At 52.9% G+C, this 27,997-nt stretch overlaps 4 protein-coding genes across 9 annotated transcripts; 2 read left to right on the top strand and 2 right to left on the bottom strand.

Moving 5' to 3' along the window:
* Nucleotides 1-253: 253 nt before the first annotated feature.
* On the bottom strand, nucleotides 254-10,568 carry LRIF1 (ligand dependent nuclear receptor interacting factor 1). Of its 4 annotated transcripts, none has more exons than XM_080633137.1 (5): nucleotides 10,421-10,568; nucleotides 7,532-7,607; nucleotides 3,860-5,375; nucleotides 2,051-2,329; nucleotides 254-1,052 (listed from the first exon to the last, which is right to left on the bottom strand). In XM_080633137.1, the coding sequence occupies exons 3-5, from the start codon at nucleotides 5,360-5,362 to the stop codon at nucleotides 585-587; spliced, it is 2,250 nt and encodes a 749-aa protein (XP_080489263.1). In that variant the 5' UTR covers nucleotides 5,363-5,375; nucleotides 7,532-7,607; nucleotides 10,421-10,568; the 3' UTR covers nucleotides 254-584. The 4 variants fall into 4 exon arrangements, with proteins under 4 accessions (XP_080489263.1, XP_080489266.1, XP_080489264.1 ...); XM_080633140.1 differs by having other exon boundaries at nucleotides 3,860-5,367; nucleotides 10,421-10,551; XM_080633138.1 differs by having other exon boundaries at nucleotides 10,466-10,503.
* A 5,050-nt stretch (nucleotides 10,569-15,618) lies between these two features.
* Nucleotides 15,619-19,818, top strand: UBE2T (ubiquitin conjugating enzyme E2 T). Its single transcript, XM_080632879.1, has 7 exons — nucleotides 15,619-15,670; nucleotides 16,368-16,513; nucleotides 16,820-16,889; nucleotides 17,378-17,483; nucleotides 18,469-18,567; nucleotides 18,971-19,054; nucleotides 19,570-19,818. Exons 2-7 carry the CDS (start codon nucleotides 16,405-16,407, stop codon nucleotides 19,684-19,686), a joined length of 585 nt encoding a protein of 194 aa, XP_080489005.1. The 5' UTR covers nucleotides 15,619-15,670; nucleotides 16,368-16,404; the 3' UTR covers nucleotides 19,687-19,818.
* Nucleotides 19,819-20,547: 729 nt separating this feature from the next.
* On the bottom strand, nucleotides 20,548-22,435 carry LOC308229084 (tetraspanin-18-like; the record flags this gene model as incomplete). Its single annotated transcript, XM_080632896.1, has 6 exons — nucleotides 20,548-20,595; nucleotides 20,959-21,138; nucleotides 21,238-21,336; nucleotides 21,507-21,581; nucleotides 22,073-22,267; nucleotides 22,379-22,435. The coding sequence occupies 6 exons, from the start codon at nucleotides 22,433-22,435 to the stop codon at nucleotides 20,548-20,550; spliced, it is 654 nt and encodes a 217-aa protein (XP_080489022.1).
* A 653-nt stretch (nucleotides 22,436-23,088) lies between these two features.
* On the top strand, nucleotides 23,089-27,895 carry ADIPOR1 (adiponectin receptor 1). Of its 3 annotated transcripts, none has more exons than XM_080633014.1 (8): nucleotides 23,089-23,149; nucleotides 23,322-23,514; nucleotides 23,990-24,106; nucleotides 24,714-24,885; nucleotides 25,067-25,253; nucleotides 26,492-26,679; nucleotides 26,955-27,148; nucleotides 27,253-27,895. In XM_080633014.1, the coding sequence occupies exons 2-8, from the start codon at nucleotides 23,374-23,376 to the stop codon at nucleotides 27,379-27,381; spliced, it is 1,128 nt and encodes a 375-aa protein (XP_080489140.1). In that variant the 5' UTR covers nucleotides 23,089-23,149; nucleotides 23,322-23,373; the 3' UTR covers nucleotides 27,382-27,895. The 3 variants fall into 3 exon arrangements, with proteins under 3 accessions (XP_080489140.1, XP_080489139.1, XP_080489141.1); XM_080633013.1 differs by having other exon boundaries at nucleotides 24,714-24,978; XM_080633015.1 differs by lacking the exon at nucleotides 23,089-23,149 and having other exon boundaries at nucleotides 23,458-23,572; nucleotides 24,714-24,978.
* Nucleotides 27,896-27,997: the final 102 nt, after the last annotated feature.

Genomic DNA, 27,997 nt, shown 5'->3' with positions numbered 1-27,997 from the left:
CCTAACTGTCAGCAGGGGGTTCTCCTCCTGCCACCTTCACATCTGGAAGAGGGTTGGTAGGAACATCATCTGCATTATCTGCCTGTAATTCCCAACTCATTTAAATAGCATTTATTAAACACTGACCATTGACCTTTTGTGACCATTGACAGGTCTCGGATATTTATAAAAGTTGCCATGCACATTAGGAAAACAAAAGAATTATCGACAGTTGGGGGTTGCCATTTACACTGAGTTTCTAAGAGACAGCTCATAGGATTCCGAAGTGGCAAAGTTTATTCTCTAGGACTAATACAGAAACCCCTCCATTCAAAATACAGAGAATGCACTAACAAAAAAGCCCATCTTCTGCGTTCTTTGCTACATGTGATGGTCCAGAAGCAGAATTTGATGGTCCAAGTCTTTAATTTCTGGTATTTAAGAAACCTGTCCTTTTTTTTCCACGTACACATCCTGTGTATTTTATCCTGTGTCTATTTTGTTCACATCTTCCATCTACCAGAAACGTTCCTTGTTTAAACACAGAATTCCTCCTTAAAGTCACTGCAATGCGGATGAGCACGGGCCTGCAGACGAGCTGCAGCTCAGCTCTGCTGCATCTTCCTACGCATCTCCTCCAGCGCCGCTTCCCGCGCCCTCAATTGCTGTTTGAGGCGTTCGATTCTTTCATCCCGGATTGTTTCATCCAAGTCTGGAGGAGTCAAAGGGAAAGCATCATTCCTGAAAGAGCCTTCCAGAATTGAAGGGGCATCTTCAGAAGACACTAAAACTGGGATACTTGGGTATGGAATGTCACTGTATTGAGAGTCCAGGTCTTGCTCAGAGTCCCTCCCCAGAGATGGCAGAGTGAAGTCTGTGGAGATACTTTGCTGCAGTAAGACCGGTGGAGGTGAAGGACTTCTGCTATGGACACTGGAACTGGAGCTGGTGTCTTCTGAACTTGGACCTGTGGTTGATTTGACTGAAGTTTTCCTTCTCTTTCCAGTGTCTGACGCCGCTGACGATTTTACCTTTCTTTTCTTAGTCAGATCCTCTTCTGGATCCACAGTTTTCTGCGGAGCCAAGAAAACACACTTCTGTTAAACTGAGCATCATTCCACATTATAAGTAAGCACAAATCACAAGCTATTTGTTTCAAGCTTCTTAGAATTACTACATGGAAGACGTTTCTTTAGCAATTTGAGCAAACATACCTCTGCGTTCAGTATCTTTCTAACAAAGGTTCCCAGTTAACAATTCCAGAGCACTGAATTCCTTCCTTAGTGCACTGCTGCCTCTCCTGTGCACACCTATCATCTCCTGCTGCTGCTTAGATTTAACTGCAGTGTGAGACAAAAACTTTGGGAACACTGTGGCTGAACAGAGCTACTTTGGACGGATAAAATCATTTTACTGCATTAAGATGGAAGTTCCTTCATTGAGGGAATCTTTCCAGAAGCACCCAAACAAGTTCTTGGCCAATATCAAAGGACCACGTTTATAAAGACATTTGTAACTTTGAAGATTAGAGAGGTACAACAAATCCACACACGTGGATACCCTTCTTTGGAAGTCAACCTCACCTTGTCATGTGAGTGACTGAAGCGCCTTAGAACAATGACACTTGACTGATGTCAAACTGTAAAGCCTCACAAGAAATTACTCTTCTATTATCCTGCTTATACCCACTGGATAAACACAATTGTTTGCAGAAGGTTACATCTAAATTAGGATAAAGAGGCCTGGTTTCTATTCCAATAAGGACTACCCTGCCACCACCAGAGGGTCCAGGCTTCTTCAAAGCATTTGTCCTTCAGATTTCCTCCCATGAAACCCAGAAGAGGAGAAGGATCCTGAGATTACTCAAGTCAGACTCAAGTCCCCCAACTCCTTTGTGGCACACAAACAAGATGTAGGAACGATTCTGACAGCGACCATAATTACTGACTTGCCCTGACGAATCTAGAAGTGGAAGGGTCCAAATCAACGCACAGCTCGGTACTGAATACACACAGGGAGCTCTCTGAAGGTGTTGCTGTACACATTTTAGCACCGTAAGAGTTTGAGATACCTTTTCCTCAGTAACACATTCCTGGTGTTGATTTGTTGTTTCCACATCTAACGATGATGAATCAAGAGAATCACTTTTCCTTTTCAAGCTGTTACTGGAGCAAACCCTTTCTTCTAGTTCCTCACAGGAGCTCCTTAATGGTATTCTCTTAAGGTAAACTCTCTCCTCCTTAGTGAGTCCGAATTTTTTCCTTAATTCCAAGTATTGTTTCCAATGTGGCTTTTCTTGCTGTTTGATTTGAATAAGCTGTCTTGGTGAATCCATCTTTCCACATTGGATCTGAAATACAGAAACAGTGAGAGACCCATCAATCTCTCTCCCCACACACATGTAAGCTAAAAACTAGTTACTAGAAAGACAGCTGAACATTTGTGTTGCCTGCCATTCTCCAAGAGTTACACTTAACACAGGTTAATCCAGCTTTTAGGAAGTATATACGTATGTACATAGGCCTAACGCTCTTGTTAGTTACTTAAAACCCCAAGTACACTGTGGAACTTCCAGAAAATGCAGAGTCCAACCAGCAAACACAGAAGTAAAAGAAGCAACAAGGAAATCACCTGTTCTAAAACTTCTAAGTAACAAAGGAAGGTGATGGAAGCTCAGACAAGTGTTTTCACAGGGGCACATTCAGGCTGCTGAGTGCATCTCATACTTGTGTTGTGGTTGACAATAGCAACCAAGCACCATTAGCCATGTCTGGTATCTAACCTCATTGTAACCTGAGCTGTGTCTGAACTTCCAGGTCAACCTCACATCAGTATGTTGGGCAATCCATGGGCTTGCAATTCACAGACTAAAAGCAGCAAGCATTCGATGTTTTTCAGAGGTTAAAGCAACACTTGGCACCATAGAGCACTAAAGGAAAAGAAAAGAAGCCTATTTAACCAGTTTTCAGGTGAGGAAGGATCACAAAAGAGTCCCTGCAACGTGTTCCAATGATTAAACTGAAGTTTGCACAAATATGCCTAGCTGGCATTGCTCTTCTACCTGCTCAATGCAAGCTTCAGAATGATTCTTTTTATCTGAAGGCAAATTCATCCTGGCCTCTTGAGCAACTGAAACCTTGACCTCCAGTCTTCATGGGTAGAAGCTGGGGGGTTTGAGGCTAAGTACTTTTTTGATGTTATGGCTTTAAAAGAATACGTAGGTCCAGCCTGAAGTTGGAAAGCCATTAAGGATCACAAGAGTTTCTTCCGCCTGACATGAAACCATGAGTCAAAGGAGGTGGATCCCTGCCCACCATGGCATGAAAGGAAGGCAGCACAGCTCCTGCCTTTGGCTGAGCTAGCGGAGATTGGAGCTGACTTAGTGCAACGCCAGAGCTTGTCTCTGGGTGACAAACCCTGCTCGACCACCTTGTTTTCCACTTGTGTGGCTGCAAACTTCTCTACCTCACATCACACCTACAACGGTCTGCAGCTAGGCTTTGTGAATGTGGTACCAACCACGTAAAGCAGGTATCAAAGCATTTCAGATAGGCAAGCAGATTGCCCCCAGGGCGCAACCAACCAACAACTCTCCTATAGTTCCAGTTGTTTCTGACAATTTATCTGGTGAGAAAATACAAAGGCATCTTCTCCCTCCTTCTTCCTTTTCTCTGTACGTTTTCTCACTTGCATAGTACAATCTTAATGAAAAGAAAAACCATTTCGTGACCAGAAGCACACTTTAGATGAGCATATCCAGTGGCAAGATACCTGGTTACAAAAACCCGTGAACTTTTTAACAGCCATTTTATTCAAATAGAACCAGGACCATATAACCATTTAGCAGAGTGAGATGGGCATGTGTATTGGAGAGAGTTACCTTTTGACAGTCTTCACTGAGAGCACCCTCTTGCTTAGCCTGAGGTAAAACAGCCCTTGCTGCTTTGGGGGAATGGATCTTTTCTTTACCATTGGGGCACACGTTTTCCTGTGCCCCATCTGCTGTAACGGGGGTCACTCCACTTGAAATGCTCGTGTCGAAGAGCAAACTCTTTCTGTGGTTTACGGTGGAATTCTGCTGGTTAGCACTTGGTGTCACCGGAGCTGCAGGGGCAGATTTTACATCGTTTCTTAAGCCAGTTGGGGAAGGCTTTTTGGAGTCTGGAGATGGGTTTGGATCTTTCTGAGACAGCACCATTCCGCTGGTTTTGGACAACACCAGATTCACTACTTCACTGGTTATTTTGCTGACTGCAGTAGAATCAATTAGTGTGGATGTCTCCTTTTTCACTGAAACATCAGAAGAGGAAGATGCCTGGCTGTCAGCTTGGCCCGACAGAACATCAGAGCTTCTTTTGGTCAACAAATAGACTTTCCCATTGCACATGACCAGAGCATTATCTTTAATAGGTGGGATTTTTGTTTGGCTTCCACCAGGACCGCTAGAACAGAGTGATAAAATATTTGCAGAGTTCACCTCTGCACTCTTCATGTCTGACAAAGTCTTCAAGATCTTGGAAGCCACGTTATTGGATGACTTCACGGGAATGAGGCAAGGCGTCGATGACTGTGGACCTTCTTGCACAACCCATTTCATGGGTTTTGTTTGCTGGCACTGCTGACCATCAGCTGGTACTGTCCCAGGAGAAGGGCTGCTTCCCTTTTGTGTAGCTGTCATTATCAGTGGTTGTGAAACTTCCGGGGCAGGTTTTGGCCAAATGGCTCGTAAGCTCGTAAGGGCTGTTTTCACTGTTTTCACTGGCGACACATAAATAACAGTTGGCATTTTTGCACTGTCATCTCCTCCAGACACGTTTGTTGCCGTAGCCGCAAGGATTTTTTGCTGTACTGCAGGTGGTAAAAAAGAAGCTGGGACAGATTTCACTTCTGCATCAGCTGGGATCTGGAGGTGGTGGCCAGAAGGCAGGCCTGAACTCTTCACAGCAACCGGCAGAGTTTTTGTGTTGAGCAGCATGTATGCTGTGTTACTCTGGTTGGATGAACTGGTGACGGCAATGTTCTGTAAAGACAGTTTGTCCACTGAAACACAACTGCTCTGGCTGTTAGCACCTGAATTTGGAGTTAGGCTTTCTTTTTCAGAACCTGCCCTAAGACTTTCCTGTTTGTCTAATGTCCTTGCAAGAATAATCTTTCCAGGGTTAGGAGACTGAAAAACGGGTATCTTAACAGATGAAGGCGCAGTGGTATTGGCAAGCTGTGTCTTAAAAGTAAGATGGACTGGACTAGAAACACTCGCTTTAGAATTATTAGCCATGGCTGAAGACTGAACTATTGGCACAAAGCTTCCAGAAGCTTTAGGGATTGGAAGTAATTTCAGAAGGTTTTTCCCATCTGGTCCCGTCGTCTGAACTACTCGGTACATACAGCCTGCAACGCTTAACAAAACAAAGACAAGAGACAAGAGACAAGAAAAAAGAAAGATAGCGTAAGTGAACACAGCACAGATATCTTCATTCATGTGCATCAGTGCATTGTACACCCGGTGCTGCTACACCTCAGAAGCTGATTAACTACTGAAAACTCCTGATCTTCAGGGACTTCACTGGCAAATCAGACTGAGCTACTCCATGTACATTTGGGGGCAGCATTTCGGAACACCACAGGCTATCTGAAAAACAATGGGCAACCTTTACATCCCAGAGTAGCAAGAAATGGCATCCTTTTCAGGTAACAAGTTAAAAGACCTAAAGAAACCCCTTACGTTACCCTCCTCCTCTACTTACAGGCCCTTTCCTTCTGAGAAAGAAAAAAGTTCCCTCCAGATTTCACAGAGAAGCTGTGTTTTTTCCTTTCCCATCTCCCTGTTCCTATTAATACCCCTACTTAGTGCTACAAAGTATGAATCTCACAGCAGCTTCAGGAAAAGGCAGCAGGTTAGTTGTGTGGCAAGACAGAAGCAGAAATTACTTCAGACATACATATAAAGCAAGGGAATTAAGATGCAGAATACACTGACTTTGTGGAGTAGGCTGTAGGGTGACCACATGCCTACATCTCACCTGCCTGCTCATTCTTTAGGCAGATACAGACCACAAAGGTGGTGGTCTTCAAAGAGAGCAACAAAATGCTATCAAGATACATTTATATGAACAGAAGCCTAAGTCTAGGAAGGGAAAGGCTTCAAAACAGAGAAGGAAGACATGGAAACAGCACTAGTCAAATCTGGAGAGTATATTTTGGTAGATGAAGATAGGAATTCACAAGAGCGGACAGACAGACCAGAAGTTAGTTGTGATGCTTCAAATGTCAAGAACTTTCGAGTCCAAGATACTGGACTTGAAACATATATTGCAAGATACTCTTGGGACTCTCAGAAGAACAATCTAATGCCCAAAGCACTGCAGAAGCAACACGGCATGTCGAGACACGCATGAACAAAACAGTTTCCCTCACTAGTAAAGAGGCCAAATGAACTGAAAGTAAGTTTCGTAGTCTTGACATCAGATCCAGAATGATAAAAAGGCAAAGCTGCCAACTCCACTCTGTCCCATTGACTTTCTGCATGGATAAATGCATTGAGAACATGGACAGGAGATTATTTCCTCGTACCAGTCCAGGTGACATCAATGTTTTGTGCTGTTTACCGTCAAGTAGTTTTGAAACACTGCTGGCATTTTTTCTGGCAGTGAAGCATTACAGTTTGGGCTTCCAACCCAGCTTGGTACAGAGTGACCAGGAGATACCCATCATGTGTCCTGCTGATAGATCTCCTCAAGAAGTCAGCCAAGACATTGCCTTTTCCCATCAAGTGAGAAGAAGGATGCTGTTCACTCTCAGAGCTGGACAGTTCCTGCTACAGTCTGAGGGGTCACGTTCCCCTTGGTGGCCAACACAAACAACCATGCTATTGTCTGCCTAAACCACAAAGGCTTTAGACATACAGAGCTTTCCTCGCTGTAACCTGACCATTAACTCCCACCCCCAATATTTTGGTACAAGGCCTCATTTCTAGGCACGCTGTGTGAAAAGGCAAACGGTGGTGTGATTGATCAGAGCAATGGGCAGCCTTTTGCTTCAAAAATAACCTACTTAAAATGAAAACATGGGCAATACCCCACCTGGTTCAGGTGGAAGCTGCCATCAGAGGTTTCAGTAGCGAAATGGAGTTGGATGTCTTGGCATCAGAAATGACTAACACAACTGATCTTCTAGAAACACTTTTGCTTAAACAAAGAGCAACTACAAATATTTGTATGCTAGAACTTCAATAAAGCAGAAAGGACTCACTTCAAATCTCCCAGCACTGCTGATAATGCAAAGTTAGGAAGACCAGCACTGAGCTCCTGGATAGCTTTTTGCATTTGTATCTGTTCTGTGCTTTGCATCATTCAGTTGGGCTTGATGACCTTAAAGGTCTTTTCCTACTTGATTCAATGCTTCGTTAACAACCCCACGATCTATAATGTCAACTTCCCTTCCACATGTAAGAATCAATATTCTGAAGGCAAACTAAGAAGGAAATTTTCAGCAAGTTCCACAGACATGGAGCTGTCGAACCACAGCAGCTTAAACAGAGCAAACGGGCACTTACCTCCGCTCAGACTAACTAGCACTGCAAGGAGGCATCGAAGGGCAGAAGAAACCTCCAAAGAGGCACGCTCCTTCACCTGTCAAAGCAAGGGGATACCTCTAACTTTGGGCAAGAGGAAGGGGAGCAGCTCACAGAGAGAGTGAGGAAGCAAGAAAAACAGAGAGGAAGAGAGAGATGAGGCAGAAGAACCGTTTGCATGAATGCTTTCTTCAGCGGCAACACCGGTGTCCAGCGCTCAATTCCACTCTTCTTGTTTCTCCCTTGAGTCACTGTTCATATCCTTTATGGGCTTAAAAACTGGGTTTGACACTGTGCTACAAACAGGATCTTTTAAGTAGGCTGGGGAAGAGACCTCCTTGAAAAAATCCGGTTTGTCAGAGCTCCAGGTCATTCTGCTTCTCAGGATCACAAGAAGGCAACGGCAGCTTTTGATCTTCACACTTCACACAAAAAGAGCAAGAAACGCCCCAACCTGCAGTTTTCTGGGCAATAACATCCTTTTACCTCAAATAAATGCTTACAGCACTGCAGAATCACAAAAATAAGCTAAAAGATAGACAAGAAGGAAGGCAAGGAAATGTTCAGAGACACTGAGAAGTTGTAATCACACGTCTTCCCTCTTTGGAAGAGGAAGGCAAAGTGTCATTGTCAATGTTTTCAGATGCTTTTTCTACTCCATGTATCAGTTGAAAACCCTCCACCGTCTATAGCTCACATTGGTAAAGACTCTTCCAGGTGATACAAAGAAATAACCAGGATTGGCGTTTCATATTACCCAAATTAAAGCATTTTTCATACATTATTGAGTGATGAAGAGGAGAGCTGGAAACTGCCTTAGTTCCCTCTGCAGGCTCCTGCTGCTTTGAAGAATCTGTTTTAAGAATCCCTCAAGCAGAGTGAAAAAGGTCTTTCCATCCCCTTTTAGAAGTGTTGGATAATTTAGTTTAAGAACTGGCTGATTATTTTTATTATTACTTTTATTACTAATTATTACTTTTAAAGTAATAATTGTAGGAATTCTGTCCATCAGGCCCAGTTGTATGTGAGGATTTCTCCCATAATTCTGAAGCAGTTTTTCTTCTCCTCTTCATCCTCCTTCATTTCCCTACCCCACAAATAGAAGCCCCCTCAAATCTCATACATTAACACTAATAACAATTCCATTGCAATGATACTTCAGCATGGCCCAAGGTCTGGAGACAAAGCCTGAGGAAAACCAGCTCATGGAAGAAAAACATCAGTGGTGCACTGGGCGAAATCCTACCTCATGGCACCACAGAAACCACCAGCTTCAGGTTTTCATCTTCCCTTCCAAAATCCATGCATAAATCTGTGCCATTCATGGTGGGAACTGTCAACGTGATGACATTTTGCTTGACCAAAAAAGGGTCATTATTTCTTTAGGCAATATTGAAACCTTTCAAATCAACACTGGGCACGGCATTAAGCAGGATATGGCAGCAGTGACAACGGAAAGAAATGGGGACGTTGCTTTAGTTAGTTCTGTCAAGCTGGCAGAATAAAGAGAACAGTCAACGCTTCCCTCAGTCCAACAAAATTCCCATGAAGAAAACAGGAATTCTTCTTCATTTGTTCCATCAGCCACCAACTGGATTGAGAGGTCTCATCCAAACGCATTTATTACTCTTCCTAAGAAACTCAAAGGACATCACACTGAGTATTTCAAACTTTACCTCCTGCCCCTGACAAGGAAAGGCAGCAAGGAGGTGCTCAAATTGAGCTCTCTCTGTCAATTCTAGGTTCAATTCCACTTCCAAGTTGTCAGAAGCAGCATCCCCTTCGGCAGAAGCAGGCTGGGTTTTAGCCCTGCCTTTCCTTCCAATCATTGCTTTAGGGACACCTTTCACCTCCTCTCAACATGAAGAAACCAAGCAGGGACCAGAAGCCACTACAGACCTCAACCACTCAACTTCACTGATTTTAATGGGTTTGGCTGAATCCAGAAATCAGGAAAAGGCCACTGATTCTAACCTGAAAGCGTAAATCTAGGCACAAGGCCAAATTAACTGGTTGCGATGTGCCTTTATTTTATGCAGCCACATCCCAACCATGGCTTAGCTGAAGGCTGTATCAAAATAGGTTTTGTTATCATTACCTTCAAGGAATCCTGGCTGGAATTTAGGCCCAGGCCATTCCTAATGGCTCAGGGGTTTATTTAAGTATTTATTTATATTTATTCATGAATATTTATTTAAATGTATTTCTTGATATATTATTGTAATCCAAATAACAGCCAACGAGGCCTTCTTTGTTTAACGCTCATTTTGTATGGAAACACTTCCACCCATTAGGGAATATTCCAGAATATTCCAGGATGCGCCAACCACTGGGAAACGCTTCCTGTGCTTGGTTATAAACCACAGCTCTCCCCACCACCAACCAGCTCCTCCAGCCAGGAAACCTTTGGCAAACCCACAACCGCACCAAAGCCCCATCCCATGGCAACAGCAGCACCTCTGAGGAGCTCAGACCAAACTCTCCACCTCAAGTGGACAACACCAGAGCCCCAATCCCTGCTGAGCTCCCAACAGCGGGAATGCACACATGGAATCACGGAGAGCCTGCGGAACCGCCGTGGTGTTGTCGGGGGGGATCCCCGCGCTCACCCCCAGCCCATGCCTGTTTGCACCTCAGGTGCTGTAAACCCATCCCTCTCCTCCATGAGGCCGAGCCCTCCTCGCACCCCGTACCCCGCATCCCGGCACCGCTCCATGTGCCGGGCAGAGGTGTGAAGCGCTGGGAGGGACCCACAGCCCGGTCCCGCCCCTCCCATGGGTCGGCCACCCCCCCGCCGTCCCCGGCGCCCCCCCGCAGCCCCCGCGGCCTTGCCCCTCCGGCGCCGCAGGGAGCGGAGCGGCGGGTCCGTACCTGCGGGCGTCTCCTCCCCGCCCACCGGCAGGGCCCGGTACTCACAACTGCGGGGCGCGGCGCGGCCGCTCCTCGGGGTTCCGCGGCGAGCGGGGTGACATGGCACCGGCACCGGCCGACGGGCGGCGGGAGGCAGCCGGCGCGTCACTTCCGCCGGCCCCGCTGGCCAATCGGAGGGCGCTTCGCTGAGGCTACTTCCGGGAACGGCGGGGAGGGAGGCAGCGCCGCGCTGCGCCGCCGGGCGGCGGTTTGAGGAGCGGCGGGTGGTGGCGCTTCCGGGAGCAGCCGGAAGTGATTGGGGAAGAGGGGGAAGTGTTTCCGGTTTGGCAGGGAATGGCAGGTTTGTGGCGGGAAGTGACCGGTTTGGACTGGAAAGGACCGGTTTGAACACAGGAAATGGCGGGTTCGGGGCAGAAAATGGCGGGTTCCGAACAGGAAATGGAGGGGTTGGGCAGGAAGTGGCCAATTTTGAGGCAGAAAATGGCAGAATTGGGGCAGGAAATGGCAGATTTGGAGGCAGAAAATGGCCAATTTGGGGGTAGAAAATGGCAGAATTGGGGCAGAAAATGGCCAATTTGGGGGTAGAAAATGGCCAATTTGGGGGCAGAAAATGGCAGAATTGGGGCAGAAAATGGCAGAATTGGGGCAGAAAATGGCCAATTTGGGGGCAGAAAATGGCCAATTTGGAGGCAGAAAATGGCCAATTTGGGGGCCCACCCTCCTCCCTCACAGGAATCCCTTTGCTGTATCTGGATCTCTTCTTCCCCGTTACTGGGCTGGCAGCAACTCCACTTGTGCCACAGTGCTTAACATCTCCTTGCTGCCTGCTCTGATAGCCTTTTGTTGCCTTGAGCTCATGGCCTTGACCTCACATTGAACCTGCTGCTTCCAGCCCATCTCATTGACACCCTCAGTTATTGCCCATTTACGTCAGCTCTGCGCTGCCATTGAATAAGCTCCACTTGTCACTGCAGAAATGGTTCAAGGGGAGACTCAAGCATCTGGACAAGACCTGTGCAAGGCATCTGTCAAGCTCCTTTGAGCCCGATGAGGCTGTCAGAGCCCTCTCCACGTCCTCGTCAGGGTTCCACGGTCACAGATTCACCCATGAGGTTAAAGTCAGTTCTGGTTTGAATCCCCTCCAGTGTATTGACCCACACACACACAGCTTGGTGCACCCCGAACCTGCTGAGGGTGCTCAATCCCAGTGCCCATGGCACCGACAAAGATGTTGAACGCGCCGGTCGCCATCATGAGTTAAAGCTGTAAAGTAGGTGTGCTTTCTTCAGCGCTGAGGCGCAGGGGGGATCGCTCCTCCAAAGGCCTGCACGCCTTTCCTTTGCCACTCAGTTTGTTTATATTACATAGAATGATTACATAAACATGAGGTTGCTTCACGCCTCATGCATATGCAAAACCTATTCCCCTCTAGTATTACAATTAGTTTTCTAGCATTCGTCCTATTGATGCGCTTGCGCAGTGCCTCTGATGCTGGTCATTAGGGGGTTGTGAGGATGAAGGCCTGTAGTTCCTCTTCATCACTGCAAGTAACCTCTTGCTTTCACGCAGACTCAATAGAGTTTCAGCTCCTATCAAACCTCAGGCTTGGTACAAGCCAGTTTTATGTATCTTAAAGCAGAAACTTGCCAGGTTTGCAAAGTTTGTTACTCTGGTTATCTTTTGTTCCTTTTCTTTCTATGGATACTATTTAAACAGGAATCATAGGATCATAGAATAGTTAGGGTTGGAAAGGACCTTAATGTTCAGTGAGGTATAAAACCCTGTTCCTCTAAATTGCAAAACACAGCCCCAGCCTTCACACAAACATCAATTTTGATGAAGCCTTTAGGGAAAACCAGTTCAATCCTCCTTTTCCTGCCTGTCCATATGGCATCATTGGACTTTGAGTTCACTGCGTGTCTAATGACAGCAGAACTGACAAGCTATTTATCTATCGAGTGCTAGTCCAGGCTTCTCTTCAAGAGGACGATTTGGCTTGATGGTTTGACACGTCCATTAGAAGAGCAGCCAGGCAAATCCATCCTCTGCCAGTCACTGCGGCTATTTGGAACACTTGCTCTTGTCAAACTTGATGCCAGTGAGATATCCCAAGGTGGCAAATGCAGCTAAAATAACTGGTGCCCTCACAGAGCTGGAGTCTGGTGATACTTGTGACAGCACTAAATGATGCAGAATTCGGGTTGATCACATGCTCCTATTCAATCCATGCTACATGGATTATAAACTGCCACCTTATAGTGGCAAGACACCAAAGGTATCTGTGTCCTATCGAGGCTGATTCCACCTCTGTGATGATGCCTGCCAAATCAGGGGGTTCAACCAGGCAAAGCAAATGTGCAAGTAGTAAAGCTGCCTCAATTCACTGCCAGTTATCCAGCTTGGGAGAGTAAACTTGGGGTTAGACATAGTAAAACCTTGGTTTAATTCAAATAGGACTTCATGAGGGTTCACAAGAATTTTGCATTCCACATCTGATTTCATGGAATGGTTTGGGTTGGAAGGGACCTTAAAGCTCATCCAGCCCCAACCCCCTGCCACTCTGGCTGCGTGAACATTCATGTCCATTAAGCATCCAAAGTCATCTCCTGCACCACAATGTGAGAGGCGATGCTGAAAAGCAAAGGACATTTGACAGCTGCTGCTGGTCCTGTCTTCTCCTGTGCTAGACAAGTCCCAGGACTCACAGTGAAGCTCAGGTGACACAAAGCACTCCAAGGCCCAATGTCTTAGGTAACCAAAGACCACCCCATTCAGGGCTTGAAGGCAATGACTGTGCCTTAAAACATGAGGCAAGAACCAGTTCTGCGTTCCTGTGGCCACCTGCACTGCAGACACGGATGCACTAAATTCCTTTAAGCACAGGAAAGAACCCAATTAGAAAGATGATGGATGCCAGGAGGCTTCAGAGCAGCATTCATGCTCCCTGAAGCAAGAAGCCCTGCATTGAAAGGTTTGGTCACTGCCTTTCCTTTTGGTCATCCTTGCAAATCATTAGGTTTGCTGAGGAGCTAAAATGTCAAGTACAGGAGCTTAATGCAGCAGGAGGGGACAATGAGCCACTTGGACCAGCCTGACAGTCCTTGTACCAAAGAAGCTGAAGGCTGTGCCACTGTGCTCTTCCCCAACAGGTCTTGCTGGTCACCAGCAGCACTGGGAGATGCTGCTGGCAGCAGGTTTTGTGCACGTCCTGCTGCACAGAGGTCCCAGTGCTGCTTCTGCACTAGATCCATGGATGCTTTCAAGGTGAAGGAGTTTGGGTGCACTGGATTGCCCTTAGAGTTGTCTTGCAGCCAGCTTTCCGAAGAGGACAGATGGAGACCAGCTGTGAGAACAGATTGCTTTAGAGACTTCACATTTTCCATGTCAGAAAGAGTACCTCCAGTGATTAAACCCCACTGCACCCCTCCCACCCCACCAAACCCCGCCATAACTAAGGCGATGGACTCCTCCAGCCTTGTGAAGCTTCACAATGAGATGTTTCAACGGAAAGGTGAGTTTTTACATGTGGTACATGGCAGAAGGAACATTTACCCCACAGCTCTAAAGGAAGTAGCCAAGAAGGAGAGATTTGGGCAAGAAAGATCAGTTCCCAAGCAAGAGGCACCACTTGCAGGGCAAGGTTCTGAGCACGTTTGTCCACTTCAGCTGACCTCTGCTTTCCCCCTTTTGCGATTCTGTGGTTCCAAAGAGGTGAACCCAGCTGGGATGTGGGTTTGTTCTGTCATTCTGGCCACGTTTCCTTTTGGAATGTGTTCTTTGGGGTGGTCATGTTTGACCTGCGTTTCCATTGGGTCACTGGTGTCATCTGCAGCAAGAAGGGAAGAATTAAAGTTGGAAAGTCCTTCTTCAACTTGGCAGCCACCAGGGACAGGAATGGCTCTAAACTGACAGAGGGGAGACAGAGATGAGCTCTTAGGCAGAAGCTCTTCCCTGTGAGCGTGCTGAGGCGCTGGCACAGGGAGCCTGTAAATAGAAGCATTTTTTGTCATGATTTGGAACTTCACCTGCTGCTGTCACAGAACCCCAGCCTGGTTTGTGTTGGAAGGGACCTTAAAGCTCCTCCAGCTTCAACCCCTGCCACGGGCAGGGACACCTTCCACTAGAGCAGCTTGCTCCAAGCCCCTGTGTCCAACCTGGCCTTGAACACTGCCAGGGATGGGGCAGCCACAGCTTCTCTGGGCACCCTGTGCCAGCGCCTCAGCACCCTCACAGGGAAGAGCTTCTGCCTAAGAGCTCAGCTCAGTTTCCCCTGTTCGGGCAGGTTCAAGCCATTCCCCTTGCCCTGTCCCTACAGGCCCTTGTCCCAAGCCCCTCTCCAGGTTTCCTGCAGCCCCTTTAGGCACTGGAGCTGCTCTAAGGTCTTCCCTTCAGGAGCCTTCTCTTGTCCAGGCTGACCCAGCCCAGCTCTCTCAGCCTGGCTCCAGAGCAGAGCTGCTCCAGCCCTCGCAGCATCTCCATGGCCTCCTCTGGCCTTGCTCCAACAGCTCCACATCCCACACCCCAGAGTGTTCAGGGTTCAGTTCCCAGGGGGTTGCAATGGGCTCTGGGCACACAGCTGGGTTTGTCTCCATGATGCTGATGCATGTTCTGGGGAACAGGAGAAGCCAGATCATCTTTTATGAGGCTGCTAAAGCTGTTCCTTGTGGGGTGAATGGGGCCGGATCACCCAGCGCAGCCATTTGGGTGGGTGTGAGTTGAGCACTTTGGCTGGGAAAGCTGCTGCAGTTCAAGGGGGAATGACTGCGCCAATCCCTACATCAATCAGCCTTAGAACTTACACTTAGAACCTACTCTAGTGGAAGATGTCCCTGCCCGCGGCCCCGGGGTTGGAACTGGATGAGCTTTAAGGTCCCTTCCAACCCGAACCAGGCTGGGGTTCAGGCCCCAAACCGGACAGCTGGGCTTTACCTCAAGGGTTTCCTGGCTTCAGGCTCTCCACAGCGCATCACCTCGACGAGAGGTTGCCACACAAGCCCTGACCGCAGCTCTGCTGCTGACAGGCAGCGCTCACTGTCCCTGCCCGGTCCGGTCCCGGTTCCGATCCCGCCCCCGGCTCTCCTCCAATAGCAGCTCACCTCCGCCTCGAGTTCGAAACGCCGCCACTCAGGGGGCGTGGCTTCGTCTTACCCAATCAGCGCCGGCGGGGGGCGGGGTTTCCCCGGTTGCTAGGAGCCGGGGGAAGCCCCGCCCCTGCTGCCCGCGCCGCGCCGCTGCCGCCTCAGGCCGCGGGTGCGTGTGAGGAAGGGGTAATTATGGGAGAGGGGTAATTAGGGGGGGTAATTAGGGGAGAGGGGTAATTAGGGGGGGAGAGGGCTCAGCTCCTCTAGAGGAGTGCTCAGGCTGAGGAGTGGTGAGGTAGTCCGGTGGGGGGGGGGGGGGGGCAGGATTAGGCCATGGCCATAGTGCGCTGAGCCTGTGTGGAGCTCGCTGTGCCCTGAGGGGTCCCCTTCCTCGGGTGGGAGGCCTGGGGTGTGTTTAATGTTTGCTGGAGGGTCCCTGCGGATGAGATGAGGAGGGCTCTGCCTTGGGGGGTCCCTGCCTGTAATGTCCCACCCCTGGGGCGGCTTTGGGGTGTTCTCTGCACACGGAGGGGCGGGGGGGGAAAGGGGGGGTGGGCTTTGGGGAGAGGGGCCCTGCCTGCTGCAGGGAGGGGGCACGGGTGGGTGACCCCATCTAAAGCCCCTCTGAGGTCCTAGCATGGCAGGGGGTGGTCCTGGAAGGGTAAGGGTGCTCCGGGGGGGGGATTTATTGGGCTCAGCTGGGGCCTGCGGGGCTCAGAGGGGTGATAAAGGCTGGGGTTGGGTCCCGTCCTCCAGCTGGGAGCAGGCTCCCATCAGCCTGGAGCTGGGTTAATCCTTAGCCAGGAGGAAGCTCTCAATATTAAGCGTTGTTATTGAGTGCTGTTGTTGCCGTCCCGTTTGGGCAGCTATAACCCCCGGTCTGCCCCCTCCAAGTCTCCCACGATGCAGAGAGCATCGCGGCTGAAGAGGGAGCTCTCGCTCCTGACCACGGAGCCGCCTCCGGGCGTCACCTGCTGGCAAGAGGCAAACCGAGTGGATGAGCTCCGAGCACGTACGTAGCCCTCGGGGGGGGCTGCTGTGAGGAAGGGATGCGCTGGAGTTTGCTGCTGGGCCTGGGTTTGCTGGACGGTACCCGCTTGATGGGTTACGTGGAGGCTCGGGGTTGTAGGGTTGTCGTGTGTTGCCTTTCTGTAAGCTTGGCCAATGGTTTTGATTGCCATGGGGTGGAACTGGTCTCGCAAATGACATCTTTATGCCTTGCTCTTGAGCTTAAGGGCTCTGTAACTGCTACAGATGCTGTTGGATGAACTGCAGTGGGTTTGAATGTAACGCTTCTGTCTGAATCTTGCTTCTAAAGAAATCGTAGGAGGTGCAGGCACACCGTATGAGAAAGGGATATTTGACCTGGAAATACGTGTTCCTGAAAGGTGAGTGGGCAACGACATCTAGTGAGGCAGCTGGGGTAGTGCTGCTCTCAGTCAACTGGGGTAAGGTCCTTGCTGCACGTGCTTCCTTTTCGTCTTTCGTTGTTGGGAGGTGAAAGGAACAGGGTGGGTTAGGTGAGACCCTTCATTTAAGGAATGTCATCAGCTGATTTCCATGAGCTGCTGCGGTTGTTTCACATGGGACATTCTCTAGCGTGTGATTAAAAGCACCAGGACAAGATCTCTGCCTCCTCAAAGCTTCCTGGAAAGGAGCTTGTTCATGAGTGGAAAGCTTCCTCCCCTGTTTGCTTTGTGGGAAGCTACCCAGGGGTGTGCTAGTGGGATGTGGTGAAGGCAGAGCCTTACCTCCTCCAGGCATCTGTGGGGAAGGATGTCCCTTACTACATGGCCAGGGAAGGGAATGATGGCATTATTGGGTGCTGGTGTAGAGAGGAAGGGAACTTTCTGTTTCTTGACACTTGTCCTTAAAGGTACCCATTTGAGCCCCCCAAGATTCGCTTTCTGACCCCGATTTATCATCCTAACATCGACTCTGCTGGGAGGATTTGCCTGGATGTTCTTAAATTACCACCAAAGGTAAGAGAGCTCCTTGGGCCTGAGCACAACAGTGACCTCCTTGTCTTGTTCTTGTAAAACCCTTCTTGAATGTCTGTTTGCTACTGACTTATTTACACAGGAGCACGGGAATAAACTTTTGAGCTTGCAGACTAGAACATGACCTTCTTTCCTCCACAGAAGGTTCCAAGGTTTTAAGGATTGCTGTCAAACAGCATTAGGTGGTTCTGTGGATATGGGTTACCCTGGTCCCACCAAGCAGAGCTAGGGAGGATGTGGCATCAGTCAGGCTTCCTCAGAGAGGCCATCACTGCCTGGGTGTTAAGAGCAGGGCTAGGGTTTTAGTGGGAGCTGAAGTGCTGCACATCCTGAGGCAGCTTGTAAGCAGATGAGGTTTAAATGCTGCCAGTCCTGAGGTTTCTCTAGGCAGCCCATGGGCATGTTTCATAGGATCCCAGACTGGCTTGGGCTGAAAGGGACCTTAAAGCTCATCCAGTTCCAACCCCTGCCACAGGCAGGGACACCTTCCACTAGAGCAGCTTGCTCCAAGCCCCTGTGTCCAACCTGGCCTTGAGCACTGCCAGGGATGGGGCAGCCACAGCTTCTCTGGGCACCCTGTGCCAGCGCCTCAGCACCCTCACAGGGAAGAGCTTCTGCCTAAGAGCTCAGCTCAGTCTCCCCTCTGGCAGGTTCAAGCCATTCCCCTTGGCCTGTCCCTACAGGCCCTTGTCCCAAGCCCCTCTCCAGGTTTCCTGCAGCCCCTTTAGGCACTGGAGCTGCTCTCAGGTCTCCCCTTCAGGAGCCTTCTCTTCTCCAGGCTGCCCCAGCCCAGCTCTCTCAGCCTGGCTCCAGAGCAGAGCTGCTCCAGCCCTCGCAGCATCTCCATGGCCTCCTCTGGCCTCGCTCCAACAGCTCCACGTCCCTCTGGTGCTGCTGCCCCTGAGCTGGATCAGGACTGCAGGGGGTGGTTCTTTCTAACTGCTTCTCTCACCCCATTTCCTTGCAGGGTGCATGGACACCTTCCTTGAACATCTCCACTCTGCTGACTTCCATACAGCTGCTGATGGCAGAGCCCAACCCCGATGACCCTCTCATGGCATCCATAGTACGTGAGCTCTTCCTCTTCCTCTCCTGCAGCTGCAGGCACAGACTGGGGAGGAGCAGGGTGTTAGGTTCAGGCTGTGCTTCCCCTTCCCCTGCTCTGGATTAACACACAAGCAGCATAGCTTGCTCTGGGCCAGGCCTGGGGCCATGCCTGTATTTCCCAGAGGCAGCTGGGGCAGGTGGAGCTGGGCTCTGCAGTGGTGAGCAGAGATGTAAAGCTCTTGTCCTGCCAGTGCAAACAGCAGCGTGTGTTCATTCAGCAAGCAGCAAAAGTCACTTCATGTGTTGTGCCATGCACTCGTAGGGGTTTTGATCTGGTTTAAGGGTCCCAAAGCAAGATCTTAGGCCCAGCTTCTTGGTGTGATGTTTGCATGAAGTCAAATCTCTCTTTGCCTTATGTTCAGTCTTCAGAGTACAAGTACAAAAAGGAGCTTTTCCTGCTGAATGCCAGGGAGTGGACTGAGAAGTATGCAAGCCAGCAGAAGAGGGTAAGAAACACCCTCCGTGTGCTCAGCTGAGGGTGGCTCTGGCTGTGAGCAGCTCTTCTTATCCCAGTTTGCCTTTCACAGTCACTTTGTGCAGCGTTCCCCTTCCCTCCCCTTCTATCCCGTGGTTTGGATGGGTTGAATTTGGTTATGCTTTATTTAAGATCATTAGAATCTAATGATTCTACTGATTCTAATCTAGATTAATCTAATGATTCTAATGTTGGGTTTGGGATGTCTCCAGAGAAGGAGGCTCCACAACCCCCTGGGCAGCCTGTCCCAGTGCTCTGCCACACTCAATGGGAAGAAGCTCTTTCTCCTGTTGAGGTGAAACTTGCTGTGGTTCGTTTCTGGCCATTGCTCCTTGTCCTGTCCCTGGGCACCACTGGGAAGGGTCTGGCACCATCCTCCTGGCACCACCTTTAAGCTATTGATGTGCATTGATGGGATCCCCTCTCAGGCTGCTCCGGATTCCCCAGGCCCAGCTCCACAGTCACTTCCTCCTCCTGTTATCACAGGCTCTGGGAGAGAAGCTGGACCCCAGTGACACGCGTGCCCCCGAGAGAGCTGCTGCCCAGAAGAGGAAAGGGAGCAGTCTGAGCAAGGAGGAGAAGAGCCCTCGCCTGGAATCCTGAGTGGGGTTTGTTCTTGTGGCTCTGCCCTTTTTGCACAGCTGGGCCTCAGCGGTGGAGCTGAACGGTGGCTGCAGCAGCTTTTCCTGTTCTGGTTCCTAGGGTTTTATCCCTGTGGGATGTTCCATTGTGTAAATAAACCACAAAGTTTTAATTTCTACCTGGGTTTCTGGTTTGTTGGGTGGAGTTTATCCCAAATATCCCAAAGCAAAGGGGAATGGGAAGTGCTGCTTCAGCTTCTGCCTTCCAGCTTTCAGAGAACTGACAACAGCACCAAGTGTTTTGGTTTCTATTTTACTCTCCTGTTTTCCTCCTGACACTGAAGGGACTAAAGGACACGGTTCCTGCAAGCTTCAGTCTCCTGACCCTTGGAAGAATTCTGGCTTTCCAGAGCTGTGTTAGACTCTGGATGCAGCTTGGACCACGTTAGAGGATGCAGCTGTGCCTGGATGTGGTGTCTCATCAGTGACAGGCACCAGTGCAGTGGGGTGAGGAAAAGCCCAAAGGATGCCCACAGGTCTGGCAGTGGGATTGGGGAGGAGAGATGGGCACCAGCACCCCTCAGCTGGAGAGGGTTTGGAGGATGAAGGACAGCTTTGAGGGGCAGGACACCTCTTTCCAGAGCCTCCTGCTCCACACAGTTGCCTGCAGGGCATTTAACCCATGTCCTGTCCCTGCTCCAAGGACCGTGAGCCAGGCCCAGCCTTCTGTGTCCATAGGAGCAGAGATGGGACTTGGGAAGGCTCCTGCCCACCTGGGGTAAGAGGGAATGAGAGAGCTGTGCTCTGACACACCAGGAACTGGAGCATCCTTCCTGCTGCTGGCTCCAGCCCTGGGGCTGGTCTCTGCTGGGCTTCATCCTGCTCAGTCGAAGTTGTAGTAAAGGCAAAAGGCAAAGAACATGGCAAAGATCTGCAATGACAGGAGGGGGGAGCAGGTCAAAGCCCCCCCATCCTTCACCCCAGGTGGTTTTACACCCTGAGGCAGACCCCGTGTGCACTTTCTGGGGGTGCTTATGGCAGCCAGAGGCCGGGGAGAGCCCATCCTGGTCCCTTCACCCCCAGAGAGCCCCACGCAGCACCTCAATGCCCAGCACAACCAGGCTGCAGATCCCAGGCAGAGACACAAACTGCTGCAAGGTCCGGCCGAAGGCGGAGAAGCAGCCCTGGAGGAGGGAGATGCTGGAGGGGCTCCTCATGCTCCCAATGGGGCCGGGAGCTCAGAGCGTGACCAAGGTGCGGGCAGGATGAGGTGGTGATGGAGGCAGTGCCCCACCTGCTCGTGGATGTACCCAGGGCTCCGGTCCCAGCACTGCTCCCAGCCCAGCAGCTCCCCTGCCTGCAGGAGCCCATCCCGGGTGCAGCACACGCGTGGCCACGGTGTCCCTGGGTGCAGCTCCTGGAAGCAGGAACCGTTCCCAAAGTCTTCAGGTCCTAAAACACCACAACAGGAGAACTGGAACGGAAGGGGAACGCCATCAACGTGCTGCCAACGGGGAGGTGACAGAACAGGCCAGCACTGGGGTCACCCTTGGCAGGTCCTATGGGTGCTCACCGTGACCATGAGGGTGTTCCAGGCTGTGGAGAAGACCTCGGCACCGTCGTCCCCACGGTAGCTCCTCCGCAGCTCGGACAGGAGCAGCTCTGGCTGCATCTGTGGGTACCAGGGATGGGGCCCACCTTGAACCAGCCCCATTCTATGGAATGTAGGAACCCACCTATGGGACCCAACCACCTAGTGTGAGGGTGATGAAGATGAGGGTGACGAAGGCTGCTCCCACAGCAGACCCAGAGGAACCACGGCAGGAGGAGAAGGGCCGGTACCTGTTTCCAGTGCAGCAGGAAGAGAACGGCCCCGACGAGCTGCGTGACAAAGATGAGGCTCACGAGGATGAAGAACTGGGAAGCATCAGGATGAAGGCGTCAGAAACCAGCCCCGCTCCAGCTCTTCCTGCCCTCCTCTGCAGCCAGCCCTGCCTGTGCCCCGGGACCAAGGGGCACGGGGGGGACAAGAAAGGGGCTTTTGACCCTCACTGTTGGCGGGAGGGAAAAGCTTGGAAATGCCACAAGGGACAACCCAGTGACCCTCATTGGTGGCTCTTCACATCCTTTGGGCTCTACACAAGGTGGGGACTGGGGTGGAGGCTGCTTTGTCTTCCCCCAGAGGGTGCTCAGGCATTGGAACAGGCTGCCCAGGGCAGGGCTGCAGTCACCGTCCCTGCAAGTGTTCGCACACCCTCAGTGCCATGGGTCAGTGGTGGCCTTGGCAGTGCTGGGGTAAGGGTTGGACCGGATGAGCTGAAAGGGCATTTCCAGCCCCATTGATTCAATGGTTCTGGGAGGGATGTGGCACACGTGGGCTCCAATGGGGACCCCCGCACCCCACTCACCCCCAGCAGCAGCGCTCGGCTCCGGCGCAGGGCCCCGTAGCAGCCCAGGAAGCCCAGCAGCGCCAGGGCCGTGCCCACGGCCAGCAGCAGGAAGGCGCCGGCGCTCAGCACCCCGTTGGCAGCCACGATGTGCTGGAAACCGGATGGGTCCACGGCCACCCAGAGCCCCACGGCCACCAGGCTCGTGCCCCCGGCCTGCGGATGGGTGGCGGTTATGGGGTGCAGGGACCATCCCCAGGCACCCCATGGGGACCGGGGGTGCTGTGGCCTCCGCAGGGTCCCCATCACCACCGTGGGGGGACTCACAAACACCAGCGCGTTGAAGATGAGCATCAGGTACTTGACGCAGCTCAGGACACCCATGGGGACACCGGTGGGGGGGGCTCACGGCAGCGTTGGTCCCTATGGAGGGGAGAGCAGAGCCTGGACCCCCTGAGCATCCCCTCCATCCCCATGGCACCCTCCAGACCCCACCATCACTCACCCTGCGGGGCCTCCAACCGGCACCGGGAAGGCTGGAAGCTCCCTGCCAAGGGAGAAGCCCCCTCCCGCGGCTGGGCCATGAATGATTGATGGGGAACAGGATCCGCCATTGTCCGGCGGCCCCGGGTGTCCTTAACGGGGGTAATCAAAGCCGGGGCAGGGAAAGCCGAGCCGGGCCCCACAGGCGGGGGGGACCTCGGGCATCAATTACAGCTGCGGGGAAGCCCTCGGTGGAGCCCTGCTGCGGGCACCGGGACACGCAGACAGCGGGGGCCGGGGAGGGCCCCCCCCCCTTCCCGGCTCTGCCCCGTTCAACCGGGCTCCATCACCGGCCCCGGCGCCGTCCCGCCAGTAGGGGGCAGCCGAGTGCGCGACCACAGAGACAAGGCCGCAGCCAGGCTGGCGGGGCAGCTGGGGCTGCTCCTCCAATCGCAGCGGGGGCGGGAGAGACAGACAGCGGCTGTGACCAATCAGAAAGCGCTGTTTTGTTAAGGGGCGGGGCGTCGGCGCCGCTCGGGGCGGAAGCTGCCCGGGTCCCTCAGCGTCGCTTCCGGTGCCGCCGCCGCCGCCGCCCTGCGCGGGATGTAGCGGCCGGTGAGTGCGGCGGGGCCGGGTCTGTCGCTGTCGTTATCATTGCCGCTATCGCTGTCGTTGTCGCTGTCTCTGTCACTGTCGCGGTGCCGCCGGGCCGAGGCCCCGGTTCCCGACCGGGCCGCGCTGTCCCCCGTGGCCGCTCCTCACCTCACTGCTCTTCCCCCCCCCGCAGCGCGGCGGCACAAGGACGCGGAGGACCCGGCCCGCACCGCTCCCCCCCCCCCATGGCGTCCCGCAAGGCCTCCGCCGCCGGGCCGGGCACCGCGCTGGCCGCCGCCGGCCGCGACAGAGCGCACCTGGAGCTGGCCGAGCTGGGGCCGCTGCTGGAGGAGAAGGGGGAGCAGGGAGCCGCCGGCTCGGCCGCTGTAAGCACCGCCCTTAGGGGTGCCCCGGGGGGCCGGGAGGTGGCAGCCCCGTGTGGGGGTGAGGACGCGCTGCTGCTGCTCGGGGTGATCTCGGTCCCCGGCTCTTCCATGGCCCTGAGGGCTGGGAATCACCTCCCAAACACGTGAACGGGGGAGCCGGGACGGGCAGAGTGTGCCTGGCCCCGGGGGGAGCACCGGGAGCTGCAGGCTCGGCTCCGTGCTGGGCTCACAGCGGAGCACAGGGAGGGGTTTCCTGGGTGCAAATCCCCCCCCGGTAATCCCGCCTTCCAGCAAGGATAAACCTGGGATTACTCTGCCCGCGTAAGTGTTGCCCCGTCTGTTGCGTAAGTGCTGGTGACCAGTGGGTCCTGCCTGTCCCCTTGGATGAGATGGGGCCCTGGGTGCTCGCAGAAGGGACTCCTTGCTCTCCGCGCGCTGTTCTTCCTCCCATGGCCTGCAATGATTTCCCCTCCAGGCTGAAGACCCGCCGTGCCCAGCGGCCCGTGAGGAAGAGGAGGAGGTGGTCCGTGTGCTGACGCTGCCCCTGCAGGCTCACCATGCCATGGAGAAGATGGAAGAGTTTGTGTACAAGGTACAGGAGGCTGTAGCCAGCTCCAAGTCCTGATTTGGGGGTGTTAAAGAGGCTCTGATGCCCTAAACCCTAGGCTGAAGATGCTGGGCAGGGCTGGGACACGCTGCTGTGTCTGAGTGCTCCGGCTCTGCTCCCTGCAGCATCTCCTGGGAATGGCGTGGGAAGGGGATGCTGGGGGTTGTGCCCAGCCGTGTAGGACAAGCAGTGACCTGGGAGCAGTCCTGGTGTGTCTGTGCTCCTCTAACTGGGACCCGTTACTGGTCTCACTGTGTGCCGGTGCTTGCGGTCACTGCTGTTTGGTGAGCAGTGTCATGAGCTGAGGGCCATCCAGGGCTCCTTCTTTCCAGTCTGGAATGGGAGTTCCCCCTGCAGAGAACAGTGGCTGTGGAAGGGTTAAAACTAAGGCTGCAAATCCCGGGATGCGGCTGGTTTAAGGGCTCCCATGGGTTGTGAAACCCAAACCTCCTCTCCTTGAGGAGCATCCCAGGGCATTTTCAGCCCCTCCTGGGCTTGTTCCATGCGGGCCTTTGGGCTCCAGGGGTGGGTGGATGTGAACCTCAGGCTGGCTGCAGCTCCAGGGCCAGCAGCATCTCGTGTCGTGGTGCAGGTGTGGGAAGGGCGCTGGCGGGTGATCCCCTACGACGTGCTGCCCGACTGGCTGAAGGACAACGATTACCTCCTGCACGGCCACCGCCCGCCCATGCCCAGCTTCCGCGCCTGCTTCAAGAGCATCTTCCGGATACACACCGAGACGGGCAACATCTGGACACATCTGCTAGGTGCTGGGGCCTCGGGGGTGGAGACCAGGCACTGCCTTGCAATGGGACCCCAGGGCTGGGCTCAGGCACTGCTGGTGGCTTTGCCGATGTTCCGTAAGAGGGGGATGGAGAAACGTGCCCTGGGGAAGGCAGGAAAACATCAGGCGAGCTTCGCTCTGAAACGGTGCTGTGTTCCCTGCAGGTTTTGTGTTGTTCCTGTGCTTGGGAATCCTGACCATGCTGCGGCCCAACATGTATTTCATGGCTCCTCTCCAGGAGAAGGTGGTGTTTGGGATGTTCTTCCTGGGAGCAGTGCTCTGCCTCAGCTTCTCTTGGCTCTTCCACACTGTCTACTGTCACTCGGAGAAGGTCTCGCGGACCTTTTCAAAGTGAGTCAGCCCAAGGGGTTGTGCAGCCTCACGAGAGGCTTTGGGATCCAACAGTACTTCCTCTTGGGAAGCGCTGCCTTTTATCCCTGGGGAAAGTTCACTGAATCTGGAGTGAGGCACAGCTGGGTGCTGGGGGTCTCTGCCCTGTGCAGGAGGGCTTTAAATCATAGAACCATTGAATGGTTTGGGTTGGAAGGGACCTTAAAGCTCCTCCAGCTCCAACCCCTGCCACAGGCAGGGACACCTTCCACTGGAGCAGCTTGCTCCAAGCCCCTGTGTCCAACCTGGCCTTGAGCACTGCCAGGGATGGGGCAGCCACAGCTTCTCTGGGCACCCTGTGCCAGCGCCTCAGCACCCTCACAGGGAAGAGCTCCTGCCTAAGAGCTCATCTCAGTCTCCCCTCTGGCAGGTTCAAGCCATTCCCCTTGGCCTGTCCCTACAGGCCCTTGTCCCAAGCCCCTCTCCAGGTTTCCTGCAGCCCCTTCAGGCACTGGAGCTGCTCTAAGGTCTCCCCTTCAGGAGCCTTCTCTTCTCCAGGCTGCCCCAGCCCAGCTCTCTCAGCCTGGCTCCAGAGCAGAGCTGCTCCAGCCCTCTGGAGCTGGCCCTCAGGCAATGATAAACCCCAGGACCCACAGCCTTTGTGTCCCTTGTAGCAGCAAACTGGGGGCTCTCAGGCTCTCTGGGCACTGCTGGGATGTGCCAGTTCAGTGCTTTCCAGTTTACTGGATGCTTTTGAATCTCTGGTTTGGATCCAGTCTGGCCTGAAACCAAATGGAGAGGAAGAAACCCAAGGGGCTCCCATCAGTGACTGGGCTGGGCAGTGGTCAGGGCCTCTCCCCAGGGACACTCGGGGCTGCTCTTGCAATTGAGCTCACATCAGCCCTTGTGCGCAGGCAGAGCCAGGCCTCAGATCGACCTTGCTCACACAAAGCTGTCTGAGGCAGTTACTTGGGTGCTGTTTGCTGGGCAATGTCCTTTGCACAGAGCCCAGTGATCCTGTGGGATCATGGCTCCAGAACACACTGTGCAGCAGGGACATCCTGGTTGATTGAAAGTACTTTGCCATGGAGTCAAATCCATGTGTGAGGACTTGTGCCACCTCCTCCTCTCCCTGGACACTTGGCATGGGCCCGCAGTGACTCACTTTGGGTACCGATGCTGTTATCAAGAGCACACGAAGAGGAGGGTGGGTGTTGTTGCCCCCCTGTGACTCCCTTCTCATTGCACCCCACCTGCAGGTTGGATTATTCAGGAATTGCACTGCTGATCATGGGAAGCTTCGTCCCATGGCTCTACTACTCGTTCTACTGCTCCCCACAGCCAAGACTCATCTACCTCTCCATCGTCTGCGTCTTGGGCATCTCTGCCATCATCGTTGCGCAGTGGGACCGCTTCGCCACCCCCAAGCACAGGCAGACCAGAGCAGGTAGGAGCTGCCCCGTCCTCCCCCTGCAGCCCCAGCCCCGGGAGGGCTTTGGGAAGATCCCACCATGGGGTGGCTCTTCCCTCTGGGCAGAACTCTTGGCAGCTTCACTGATGCAAAGCCTCTGGCACAGCCTCTCCTCATAGGGAGAGCTGTGGTTGCCGTGTTCTTTGTGCTTGTGAGGCTTTGGCGTGAGCCGAAGGGCTGGCACCTCCTGGCAGCACCATGCCTGTGTATGGTGGGCTCTGTGAGGTGCTGATCCCTCCTCTCCACCGCAGGCGTGTTCCTGGGGCTGGGGCTGAGCGGGGTGGTGCCCACCATGCACTTCACCATCGCCGAGGGCTTCGTCAAAGCCACCACCGTGGGCCAGATGGGCTGGTTCTTCCTCATGGCCGTGATGTACATCACAGGCGCGGGGCTCTACGCCGCCCGCATCCCCGAGCGCTTCTTCCCGGGCAAGTTCGACATCTGGGTGAGTGGCAGGGACGAGGTGGTCAATGGGGTGAAGGGTGGGGAGCTGGGGGTGTCCCTGGTGCTCCTTTGGGTCTGCTCTAAGTGGCCTCCCCCCTTCCCCAGTTTCAGTCACATCAGATCTTCCATGTGCTCGTGGTGGCCGCAGCCTTTGTCCACTTCTACGGCGTGTCCAACCTCCAGGAGTTTCGCTACGGACTCGAAGGGGGGTGCACAGACGACTCTCTGCTCTGAGAGCGCCTGGTTTTAGTCCAAGCTTCCCAAGTGCTTTTTAAACTCTTTTGTCTTTGCTAAAAACTCAAAGACTCCAAACCGTTCTTGGGGCTACTGGTTCTTGGCATGGGGGGGGGTGGGTTTTTAAAGCTAAATGACAAATTCCTTAGCAAAGTGACCAAATCCTCACCCCCCTTCCCCTGCACCACCAGGGCACTGGCAGCCAGCCCTGGGTTAGCTGCACCGGGGTCCCCTGAGCCCCCCTAGCATGCAACCCCAGTGTGTGCTGCAGCCCCGGGCACAGACACAGCCCCAGTTTGAATTGTCCTTTATCTGTTCTGTTTGTTCTTGACACAGTAATGTACCAGAGGAGAGACTATTTAATATTTAATACTATGCTTTAAGAAGCCTTTGCGGGCACCGCAGTGCCCTCGGCCCCCTCGCTGGCTGTGGCAGGGGAGGAAGGGCAGTGGGGCAGGGCAATGTAGAGCTGCTGTAGCTGATTGAAATAAACAGGTCAATAGTTCAGTGTTGTGCTGCTGGCGTCGGGCTCTGCTTTTTGGGGGGGTGGTTTCTGGGATGAGCACCGGGAACATCCGTGTGGGGCTGGGGCAGAGTCCAGCCCCAACGGCTGAAC

Source organism: Psittacula echo, assembly GCF_963264785.1.
Source record: "Psittacula echo genome assembly, chromosome: 22".
Lineage (NCBI taxonomy): Eukaryota > Metazoa > Chordata > Aves > Psittaciformes > Psittacidae > Psittacula > Psittacula echo.
This window is presented reverse-complemented; position numbering and strand designations above follow the sequence as displayed.

Coding starts and splice junctions, on each gene's coding strand:
- LRIF1 (XM_080633137.1), bottom strand. CDS start 5,362: ATGTACCGAGTAGTTCAGACGACGGGACCAGATGGGAAAAACCTTCTG. Junction 2,330..3,859: donor TCAGTGAAGACTGTCAAAAG/GTAACTCTCTCC, acceptor TCTGTATTTCAG/ATCCAATGTGGAAAGATGGA. Junction 1,053..2,050: donor AATGTGTTACTGAGGAAAAG/GTATCTCAAACT, acceptor TTGGCTCCGCAG/AAAACTGTGGATCCAGAAGA.
- UBE2T (XM_080632879.1), top strand. CDS start 16,405: ATGCAGAGAGCATCGCGGCTGAAGAGGGAGCTCTCGCTCCTGACCACG. Junction 17,484..18,468: donor TTCTTAAATTACCACCAAAG/GTAAGAGAGCTC, acceptor ATTTCCTTGCAG/GGTGCATGGACACCTTCCTT. Junction 19,055..19,569: donor ATGCAAGCCAGCAGAAGAGG/GTAAGAAACACC, acceptor CTGTTATCACAG/GCTCTGGGAGAGAAGCTGGA.
- ADIPOR1 (XM_080633013.1), top strand. CDS start 23,374: ATGGCGTCCCGCAAGGCCTCCGCCGCCGGGCCGGGCACCGCGCTGGCC. Junction 23,515..23,989: donor GAGCCGCCGGCTCGGCCGCT/GTAAGCACCGCC, acceptor TTTCCCCTCCAG/GCTGAAGACCCGCCGTGCCC. Junction 24,979..25,066: donor GGTGGCTTTGCCGATGTTCC/GTAAGAGGGGGA, acceptor TGTTCCCTGCAG/GTTTTGTGTTGTTCCTGTGC.